This window comes from Babylonia areolata, chromosome 35 (assembly GCF_041734735.1).
Source record: "Babylonia areolata isolate BAREFJ2019XMU chromosome 35, ASM4173473v1, whole genome shotgun sequence".
NCBI classification, from domain to species: Eukaryota; Metazoa; Mollusca; class Gastropoda; order Neogastropoda; family Buccinidae; genus Babylonia; species Babylonia areolata.
Genome location: NC_134910.1, coordinates 25,555,805 through 25,567,137, shown reverse-complemented (window position 1 = coordinate 25,567,137; position 11,333 = coordinate 25,555,805). Strand labels below are relative to the sequence as shown.

The following is an 11,333-nucleotide window of genomic DNA, read 5'->3' as shown; positions in this document are numbered from 1 at the left end:
TTTTGTGTGTTTGCTTGTTTCTTTTCTTCTTTTCTAGTTTGGATGGTGAAAGGAACGTTTGTGTCTTACCACCTGTCTCGGCCTGAGTTTGTGTTGATTTGTATTTGTAATTCTTTTTATCACAACAGATTTATCTGTGCGAAATTCGGGCTGCTCTCCCCAGGGAGAACGCGTCGCTACACTACAGCGCCACCCTTTTTTTTTTTTTTTTGTATTTTTCCTGCACAAAGTTTTATTTGTTTTTCCTGACGAAGTGGAATTTTGCCAGGAACAACTCTTTAGTTGCCATGGGTTCTTTTACGTGCGCTAAGTGCATGCTGCACACGGGACCTCGGTTTATCGTCTCCGAATGACTAACGTCCAGACCACCACTAGTCTAGTGGAGGGGGAGAAATAATCGGCGGCTGTTGTGTTTTTATTTGTTTTTTTATTTAAAAACAAATTGTTTTCGTGTTCTCTGTTTCAGTACTCTCTTTTAATCCTGTTGACAACAGCAACACAATGTCATTTCTTTGTTTTTTATTTTATTTTTTTATGTGCTGTGTGTGTGCGTGTGTGCATGCAACAAAAAAAAAGATGGATACGTTATCGCATACACAAGCCCATAATTTGAGATGTGCACACACACACAATATGCCACATCCAGTGAAACAGACCACACACGCACTCGCAGTAAAAGAAAATTAGTATCATACCATTCTTTTTTTTTCTTTTCTTTTTTTTCACCTCTAACAAACACAGCACAAATGATAAATTAATGAAAGTAACAGCGACTAACAAACAAAGAAATAGAACAAACACCAGCACAGATACATTTATTATACGTTTCAGACCACCACACGACCGTAGTTTAGTTTCAAGGAGTTGTCAACGCGTGTGGGCTGATCCATATATACTTGCCACATCTGCTGTATTAGAAAAAAAAAGTAGCAGACGCAAAAACCCAAGGCCTTGACCAGGCCTGAGAGCCCTAACCAGGTTTGTGTATAAACGGTGACACAGGTAATCATGACAACAACAGAACACAACAACCACTACTGTTTCTTACTCACTGCTGTGTCTGGAACCCAGACGACGAAAACGATGATGATGATGATGATGATTGTGGTGTGTGTTGTATTGTGATGTTTTGTTGTTCTTCTTGTTGCGCCGTGTTGTGTCCGTTGCGTTGCGTTGTGTTGTATTGCATTGCACTGTATTGTGTTGTATTGTACTCTTCCTATCAAAGTAGATCTTTCAGCAGAATTTGGCCAGGGACAAGCTTTTTGTTGCCGAGGGTTCTTCTACTTGCGCTAAGTGCATCAGTCGTGCACCTCGGTTTATCGTCTTATCCGAATGACCAGCGTCCAGACCACCACACAAGGTCTACGGGAGGGGGAGAAAATACTGATGAGAGGGATTCGAAGCAGTGCGCTCAGATTCTCTCGCTTCCTATGAGGGCGTGTTACCTCCAGGCCAACACTTCACATTGTGGTGGTGAAGATGAGGGGGCGAGCTGAATGGATAAAAACAATATACAAATTGGTGGTTAGTGTTTGTACGACTACTTAGGTCTGTTGTGGAATGCAGACAGTGTGTGTGTGTGTGTGTGTGTGTGTGTGTGTGTTTGCGCTCGCGTGCGTGTGTGTGTGTATTAGTGCGTGCGTGCGTGCGTATTTCGAGATATCAAGCACCAGAATTATGCCTGTGTTTCCATGTTATTCTTTAACATAAACATGAAAATAGTATGCGCCACCCCCCTCCCCCCACCTCTCCAACTTGATAAGAGAGAGAGAGAGAGAGAACCCACAACAAACTGAATGTACAAGACTATCTATATATGATAGTCGTGTCCGACTATGACCATCAGAACAGCAGAGGAGGCAACTGCTGTCCCGGCTATCTGGGCTAGAACTTGTTTATTGTGGAGGGTGTCTTGCCCGAGTTACATCCCTGCTCTCCAAGTCTGGATGGCTTTTGGACAGTCGGCGTTGGGATGATCCCCAAAGACCAACTGACCATCCAGCTCCCAAGGCTGCAACGCTAAGAGACAGTGCAGTCTTGACGGGTGCAATAGCCGATAAAGCGCTGGACTTTCAATCTGAGGGTCCTGGGTTCGAATCTCGGTGCACCTGGTGGGTAAAGGGTGGAGATTTTTCCGATCTCCCAGGTCAACATATGTGCAGACCTGCTAGTGCCTGAACCCCCTTCGTGTGTATGCGCACGCAGAAGATCAAATACGCACGTTAAAGATCCTGTAATCCATGTCCGCGTCCGGTGGGTTATGGAAACAAGAATATACCCAGCATGCACACCCCCGAAAACGGAGTATGGCTGCCTACATGGCGGGGTAACTAAAAAAATCCACAAAATAACGGTCATACACGTAAAATGTTACATGTCTGTCTGAGTGTGTATATTTGTGCGTCTGAAATCTGATTGAATGACACAGGAAACGAATGATGAGCGCCCAGTGGCAGCCGTCAATCGGCTCTACCCAGGTAGGCAGCCTGTGGTGCAAATGTCCCCGTGTATGTAAAGCGCTTAGAGCTCGGTCTCTGACCGAGGATAGGCGCTATATAAGTATCCACATCAATCAATCAATCAGTCTTGCCTCCTAGTTTGAGAATCACAGTCCTTCACAAAAGGCTGTAAATGAATTCACACTGCAGTGAAGAAACCATTGTTCGTACAGCTTTCAACATACTCTTGGTCCATCTGTAATCGTATGACAATATGCGATACGAGCTTTGTGTGTATTTATATGCATATGAACTATGTAAATTAAAGACAAGGTTTCAAAATTGTGAAATAAACAACCAACTGACGGCTCCAGATACGTTCTACGCTACGATAATGGCTTTCGTATCAACATGATCCAGTTATGGGTGACGTAATTTTCGACTACAATGAATGTATGGGCGATTACGTCAGTAAGAGCTATCGACTATGAGATCTATCCAATAAACACTTTTACTGGCTTTGGGATTTATTGAGAAGGGTGTCTATGCATCTGTCTATACTGGGATCTATTGATATACATATGTAGCCACCACCACGTTTCTCACATAAAAAACAAAATAAATAAAAAATAAACAAAAACAAAACAAAAATCAGGACTACAATTCTATGTCAACAAAAAGCATGATAACAACAAAAAGCTAGACAGAAAGACTGAAAGACAGATAGATAGATAGATAGACAGACATATAGATAGATAGATAGACAGACAGATAGATTGACAGAGTCAGAGACCGAGACAGACAAAAGCAAATAAATAGACACACACAATCAGAAACAGAGACAGCAGCAAATGCCACAACAACAACTAACAACAATAACCCTCCCCCTCCTCATCCCATTCAACTAATTACCAAACCACCACCACCACCATCACATCCAACAACAACAACAATCAACAACAAACAGGGAACATCAAACCAGAATACGGACTCTTGAGGTTGTTTTTTTTTCAGTTGACAGCATTGACCAAGGTACACCGGACGTCGGCTCTGTGCACAGGAACCCGTATGTGAAAGGGGGAGGTAAGAAGGACGCCCAAAGTTCCAAATGAAGACGAATCAGCAAGGCCAGAACCAACAGGAGCACTCGCCTGGAACTCCCTCTCCTCCAGTTTATGCCAATCTGCGGCAACACACTCACCTGTGGCCAGGTAGCTTTAACTCTTTCACTGCCGTTGGCGACTTTAGTTGACTAGACAGTGCAGCGCCATTGGCGACTTTAGTTGACTAGACAGTGCACCGCCATAGGCGACTTTAGTTGACTAGACAGTGCACCACCATAGGCGACTTTAGTTGACTAGACAGTGCACCGCCATAGGCGACTTTTGTTGACTAGACAGTGCAGCGCCATTGACGACTTTAGTTGACTAGACAGTGCAGCACCATAGGCCACTTTAGTTGACTAGACAGTGCCCCGCCATAGGCGACTTTAGTTGACTAGACAGTGCATCGCCGTTGGCGACTTCAGTTGACTAGACAGTGCCATAGGCTAGAATTGAGCTAGAATCTGATCAGACAGCTATTGTCCTGACCATCTGGGCTAGAATTTGATGGGCTGCTGTTGTCCTATCTGGGCTATAATCTGATTAGACAGCTGTTGTCTGGACTAGTTGGATTAGAATCTGATCAGACGGCTGTTGTCCCGACTATCTGGTCTAGAATCAGATCAGACAGCTGTTGTCCCGACTATCTGGGCTAGAATCAGATCAGACAGCTGTTGTCCCGACTATCTGGGCTAGAATTTGATTATAGTGGAGAGTGTCTTGCCCAAGTTACAGCCCCAACTCTCTCAGGAGGGTTTCAGGACAGTCGGCATTGGGGTGGTTCCCAAAGGCAAACTAGCCCCCAAGGCTGCAGCACTAAGAGGCAGAGCAGTCTTGCCTCCAAGTTTGAGTCATGACTGTGTAAGTTGCCACTTCAAGGTCCTTGACCTTTCGTGAACCCTGTGTGTGTGCGCTGAGTCAGATGATCGTCAACAACAAACAGTCACCTACAGAAGGAGAGGATTGGGCCCCGCCTTCCTGTGCCGAGCCCTAGACACAGTGGGTCTGAATTCACCGCCCCTATGTCCGCAAAGTTTCAGTTTCTCAAGGAAGCGTCACTGCGTTCGGACAAATCCATATATGCTACACCAATATCTGTTTGGCAGATGCCTGACCAGCAGCATAACCCATCACACTTAGTCAGGCCTTGAGTGCATGCTTATATACTTGTGCACATACAGACTGGATTTCGTCTACATAATTTTGCTAGAGGACAACACTCTCGTTGCCATGGGTTCTTTTCCAGTACGGCAAGTGCGTGTTGCACACAAGACCTTGGTTTATCGTCTCATCCGAATGACTACACGCTCAGTTTGATTGTCCAGTCAAACTTGGGAGAAAAGGGCGAGAGTGTGAGTCGAACCCAGACCCTCACGGACTCTCTGTATCGGCAGCTGAGCGTCTTGGCCATTCTGCCACAATCCTGAAAATGGCTGGAAGAAGGGTAAAGGGACCTCCACCCTCAACAGTCACCCCCTCAGAACTTGACGTCATTAGGCCTTTACCCTCAACAGTCACCCCCTCAGAATTTGACGTCATTAGGCCTTTACCCTCGACAGTCATTCCCTCAGAATTTGACGTCATTAGGCCTTTACCCTCATCAGTCATCCCCTCAGAACTTGACGTCATTAGGCCTTTACCCTCAACAGTCACCCCCTCAGAACCTGACGTCATTAGGCCTTTACCCTCAACAGTCATCCCCTCAGAACCTGACGTCATTAGGCCTTTACCCTCAACAGTCACCCCCTCAGAACCTGACGTCATTAGTCCTTCACCCTCAACAGTCACCCCCTCAGAACTTGACGTCATTAGGCCTTTACCCTCAACAGTCACCCCCTCAGAACCTGACGTCATTAGTCCTTCACCCTCAACAGTCACCCCCTCAGAACTTGACGTCATTAGGCCTTCACCCTCAACAGTCACCCCCTCAGAACCTGACGTCATTAGGCCTCATCTCCAGAACCACGGCGGAGGAGACGACGGTGATGATCAGGAAGACGTAGAACAGAAGCCTATCGAGGACACAGGCCACATCATGCCACTCCCTGTACAGCTCCTCATCCTTTACCTCCTCCCCGTGTTTGCTTTGGATCATCGACATCAGCCGCTGGATGATGGCTTTGTCTTTCGAGGCCGACGACACTGAGTTCGTCGTCATGGAGGAAGTTGATGTGTGCCAGCATTGACAGCACGGGTGGTTGGGTGGCAGTGTGGTGGTGGTGGGCTGTTGAGTGGTGGTGGTGGTGGCGGTGGGGTTGTAGTGGTAGTGGTGAGGGTGGTGCTGTGAGAGTCTTGTGGCGTTAAAGTTTCTGGTGGTGGTGGTGGTGGTGTTCGTGTGGCCTCTTTCTTCTCCTTGTCTGCTGGTCGGGTGGTGTCGTGATGGCTGTGTTGTTGGTGTTGATGTTGTTGTGGTTGTGGTTGCTGTTGTGGTGGTGGTGGTGGTGTGTTTGCTGTTAGCTGGGAAGGCTCGTGTTCTTCTCGGGCTGTGGCTTTTGTTCGTCGCGGAGGTGAATGTCAGGGGCGTTTCTTGAGTCGATTCCTCCTCCTCCTCTTCCTCCTCCTCTGGTCTGTCCTTCCGCCTCTTCCACACGCCGCCCTCCTCCTCCTCCTCCTCCTCTTCTTCCTCTTTTTCTTTCGGCGAGGATTTTTCAAGGGTTGTTGTCGAATCATTCTGAGAGTTCTCCCTTGACGTTTTCTTGGCAGGTGATGAGCTGTCGCTGGGACCGTGGAGGTGTCTGAAGCTCTCTCTGGCGTAGAGAGTTTCAGTGCTGGAAATGCTGTGCGCGGTTTGCTGCGCCGCGCCGACAGCAGGGCGCTCGGAGGTGTGGAAGGAGGAGGAGGAGGAGGAGAAGGGGGAGGTGGGTTCCCCACGCGAGGCATCAACGGGGGCGGAGCAGGGTTTGGGAGGGTGTTCCTGACTGGCATGGTGATGACGTCCTCCAGGTTTCTGCGAGGGCAAAGGTTTTCCTGTGGGGCTGGTGACGTCATGATCACGATAAACGCCTTCCGCTCCCCCCTCCCCCTCCTCTTTGCGTGGATCGAAAAAGAAGCCGGAGGTATCTGCACCACCACCACCACCACCACCACCACTTCCACTGGCGTCCCTGCGACTGGACATCCCCCGAAGCAATACCACCCCTGTCCCAGCGCATACGGAACACCACGATCTGCCTTCCTCTGCCGCTGGTACCGCTGACGATGATGACGGCGATGAAGATGACGATGACGGGTACATGGGTGGTGGTGGTGGAGGAGGAGGAGGAGGAGGAGGGTGGTGGTGGTGGGAGAGATGATGGTGGGGGTGGGGGTACAGCTGGTCTCCGTTCTCCCCCTCCTCCACCACCACCTCCTCCTCCTCCTCCTCCAACACAGCCCCTCCCCCGCACCATCCCCTCTTCCCAAATCCCTCCTCCTCCTCTTCCCTCCCCCCCGGACACGGGGGATGTGGTGGGGGTGATGGGGGGTGGAAGGGGGAGTCCTGGGTAGAGATGGTGAAGGGCTGGGGGAGGAGGGGCTGGGTGGGTGGCGGGGTGGTGTTGGGGTGGTGATGGTGGTGGTGGTGGGTGGGGTCTCTCTTGGAGGAGAAGGGGGTGGTGCGGTGCTCCATGCGGAGGTACTCCCTCTCCTCTGTGGCCACCCGGCTTCGTCTGGGTGAGCGGGACACCTGCAGCAGTCAGGGTGGTGAGGGGGTGGTTGTGAAGGCAGTATGGTGATGGTCATCATGATGATAATGGTGGTGATGGTGGTGGTAGTGATGGTGATGATGGTGGTGATGATGGTGATAGTGGTGGCGATGGTGATGGTGGTTATGATGGTGGTGGTGTTGGTGATGTTGGTGGTGGTGACGGTGATGGTGGTGGTGGTGATGGTGGTGGTTGTCATGGTGTTGGTAATGGTGATGATGGTGGTGGTGTTGATGGTGCTGGTGGTGGCAGTGGTGGTGATGGTAGCGGCTTTCATGGTGATGGTGGTGGTAATGGTAGTGGTGATTGTGGTAGTGATGGTAATGGTGATGATGGTGATGATGATGATGGTAATGGTGGTGGCGATGGTGATGGTAATGGTGGTGGTGATAATGGTGGTTATGGTGATGGTGGTGGTGGTGGTGATGATGATGGTAGTGTTGATGATGGTGATAATGGTGGTGGTGGTGGCGATGGTGGTAATGATGGTGGCGATGGTGGTGATGGTGGTGGTGATGGTGATGGTGGTGATGATGGTGGTGATGATGGTGGTGGTAATGATGATGGTGATAGTAGCAGTGATGGTGGTGAAGATGGTGATGGTGGTGGTGATGGTGATGGACTCACACACACACCCACACACACACAGGGGCATTTCGACAGACGGACATAGAGACAAACACAGACAGACAGAGAGAAACAGACAGGCAGTCAGACAGACGGACAAAACAAAACATAATATACATAATATATCAATACTTCTCCGTTTAAAACTCAACCGGCTCCTACCCCGGTGAAACAGCCTAAAACTACCCCCCTCCATTCTGGATTTTACCCGGGGGTCATTTTGGGCTTGCCTCGAATAAATCCCAGATCTTTTGTGACGAGTTAATACACCCCCACCCCCTCTTCTCCGCCCCCCCCCTCCCAGTTTAAAGTTATCCATTTTCTACGAGTTTAATCAAGCCTTTGAAAATGGAAAGGGGTTGGGGGGGGCGGGGGGGGGTGGGGTGGGGGGGGGGGGTAGGTTGAGAGGGGGGAGGGAGGAGGTAGTTCTGAGCTACGTTTTCAGAACCCTCCTCTTCCCTCCAAAACAGTTTCAGTTTCAGGTTCAGTTTGTTAAAGGAGGCGTCACTGCGTTCGGACAAATCCACATACGCTACACCACATCTGTTTGGTAAGTGTCTGACAGCAGCATAACCCACTGCGCTTAGTCAGGGCTCTGTTATCAATGGTTTCTCCAGTCAATAGGAAATCATTTACAGCTTAGTCTTTTATGAAGGATTATGACTCTCAAACTAGGAGGCAAGACAGCACTGGCTCTTAGTGCTGCAGCCTTGTGGGCTGGTTGGCCTTTGGGAACCATCCCCAACGCCGACTGTCCTAAAACCCTCTTGGCCGAGAGAGTGGGGATGTAACTTGGGCAAGACACTCTCCACTATAATCAAATTCTAGCACAAATAGTCGGAACAGCAGTTGCCTCCACTGCTGTTCTGATGGTCATAGTCGGACACGATTGACTATCACATATATATACATACATATACATACACACACACACACACACACACATATATATATATATATATATATATATATATAGAAGTCAGGCCTTGAGTCTGTGCATATGTATTTGTGTTCGTGTTAAAGTGGATTTCGTTTACAGAATCACGTTGCCAGAGGAGAACACTATTGTTGCCATGTTTGTTTTGTTTTTCTTTCTCTCTTCCCCCCCCCACCCCCCGCCCCCCCCGTTGTTGTTTCTTAATCAATGCGCTAAGTTCGTGCCGCACAAGGGACCTCAGTTTATCGTCTCATTCTAATAACTAGACGTTCAGTTTGATATTTTACAGTTAAACTTGGGAGAAAGGGTGATAGGGGGATTCGAACCCACACCCTCACAGACACTGTACTGGCAGATGAGCGTCTTAACCACTCTACCACCTGGATCCTGGTCTCCGATTGAACGACGGAAGCAAAGAGGGGTAGTGTGTTGGCTGCTTTGACAGCAAGGATTGATTCTACCTGGGTTAAACTTCCACCCGGGGGTCATTATTACAAGGGAAGGGGTGGGGTGGCGTGGGGTGGGGTAGGAAACGCCAACTATGCAGGTCTACCCAGTCTACCCAGACTTTGGTATTAATCTGGGAGTGGTCAGATTTGATCCCCCCGGGGGGTTAAAATCAACAGAGGGTAGGAACAGACTGCTACACCGGAAATATTCGATTTTCTTTCGAGGCCTTTTCATTTTGAATGTAGCCCCTTTGGGGAACATTACAACAACAAAAAAAGTAAAATACATTAAAAATAGAACAGAATGAAATAAAATAAAAATAAAAAAGGATAAACCGATTGTGCCTTTCATCCGGATTTTTTTAATTTATTTTATTTATTTTTTTTTTTTTGGTCTGTTTTTGTTTATACATTTTTTTGTGTTCGTTTTTGAGTAGAATTGGAAATGTCCTTTTCGTCTTTTCACTGAAAGCAATTTAAACGAGAAATGGATGGGAATGTGTGTGTGTGTGTGTGTCTTTTTTATTTCTTTTTTCTCTCTTTCCTTCCTTCCTTTCCTTTTATCTGTTTCATATTCCTTCCATTTTTTTTTCTCTTTCTGTGAATTTATCTTTCCCTCCTTTCTGTCTTCTGTATTTACTCCCCCCCCCCCCCGCCCCTTTCTGTTCTTTATTTCATTTCTTCCCTTCTTTTCCTCTTCCATTCTTTCAATGCGATTTTTTTGTTTTGTTTTTTGTTTGCTGGAACTATTGTTTTGTAAAGCGCTTAGAACACAATGTATTTGATAAGTCGCTCTTTAAAACAACAACAACTGCTACTACTACTACCACCACCACCACCACTACTACCACTACTACTACTATCTTTCGATTTATGTTTGTACCTTTTATGTACTACCCCAACTCCCAATATTTCCTGTTGACCACGGTACACTTGGTAATAAAGCCATATTCTATTCTTTTGTATTCTGCCATATTCTATTCTATTGTATTCTGTCATATTCTGTTCTATTGTATTCTGTCATATTCTGTTCTATTGTATTCTGCCATATTCTGTTCTATTGTATTCTGTCATATTCTATTCTACTGTATTCTGTCATATTCTGTTCTACTGTATTCTGTCATATTCTATTCTATTGTATTCTGTCATATTCTGTTCTATTGTATTCTGTCATATTCTGTTCTATTGTATTCTACTACTGCTGGTGCTGGTGCTGTTGCTATCATCATCATCATCATGATTATGATCATTATTATTATATTTTACGATGATGATGATGATGATGATGATGATATAACAGAAACAACAACAACAACAACAACACTAATAATAATAACGATAATCATCATCATCACCATCATCATCATCGTTGTCGCTCGTCACTCGTTCAGCCACACAGGCCTTACGCATGATCATCATCATTATCATTATCATCGCTGTTGTTGTTATATCATCATCATCATCATTAACATTATCATCATTGTTGTCGTCCATCACTCATTCTGTTACATACATTACACATGATCATCATCATCATCATTATTGTTATTATTATTGTTGTTATAACTTCATTGACGGGCGCAATAGCCGAGTGGTTAAAGCGTTGGACTGTCAATCTGAGGGTCCCAGGTTCGAATCACGGTGACGGCGCCTGGTGGGTAAAGGGTGGAGATTTTTCCGATCTCCCAGGTCAACATATGTGCAGACCTGCTAGTGCCTGAACCCCCTTCGTGTGTATATGCAAGCAGAAGATCAAATACGCACGTTAAAGATCCTGTAATCCATGTCAGCGTTCGGTGTGGGTTATGGAAACAAGAACATACTCAGCATGTACACCCCCGAAAACGGAGTATGGCTGCCTACATGGCGGGGTAAAAAACGGTCATACACGAAAAAGCCCACTCGTGTGCATACGAGTGAACGCAGAAGAAGAAGAAGAAGAAGAACTTCATTATCATCATCATTATTATCATTGTCGCTCCTCACTCGTTCAGTCACAGGCCTTCCACACGATCGTCATCATCATTATATATCGTTGCATCATTGTTGTCATCATTGTTATCATCATTATTATCATCATTATCATTATTGTT

The 11,333-nt window shown here is 46.8% G+C and overlaps 1 protein-coding gene across 1 annotated transcript in view; it reads right to left on the bottom strand.

Annotated features, from left to right (window-relative positions):
• Positions 1-5,425: 5,425 nt before the first annotated feature.
• LOC143278035 (uncharacterized) overlaps positions 5,426-11,333 on the bottom strand; it is a 144,008-nt gene continuing 138,100 nt past the window's right edge. Inside the window, exons 10-11 of the mRNA XM_076583047.1 lie at positions 7,014-7,208; positions 5,426-6,776 (exon numbers count right to left, since the gene is read on the bottom strand). Of these exons, the coding sequence (XP_076439162.1) occupies positions 5,472-6,776; positions 7,014-7,208 (1,500 nt within the window). The 3' untranslated portion in view covers positions 5,426-5,471. The remainder of the gene's footprint in view (positions 6,777-7,013; positions 7,209-11,333) is intronic.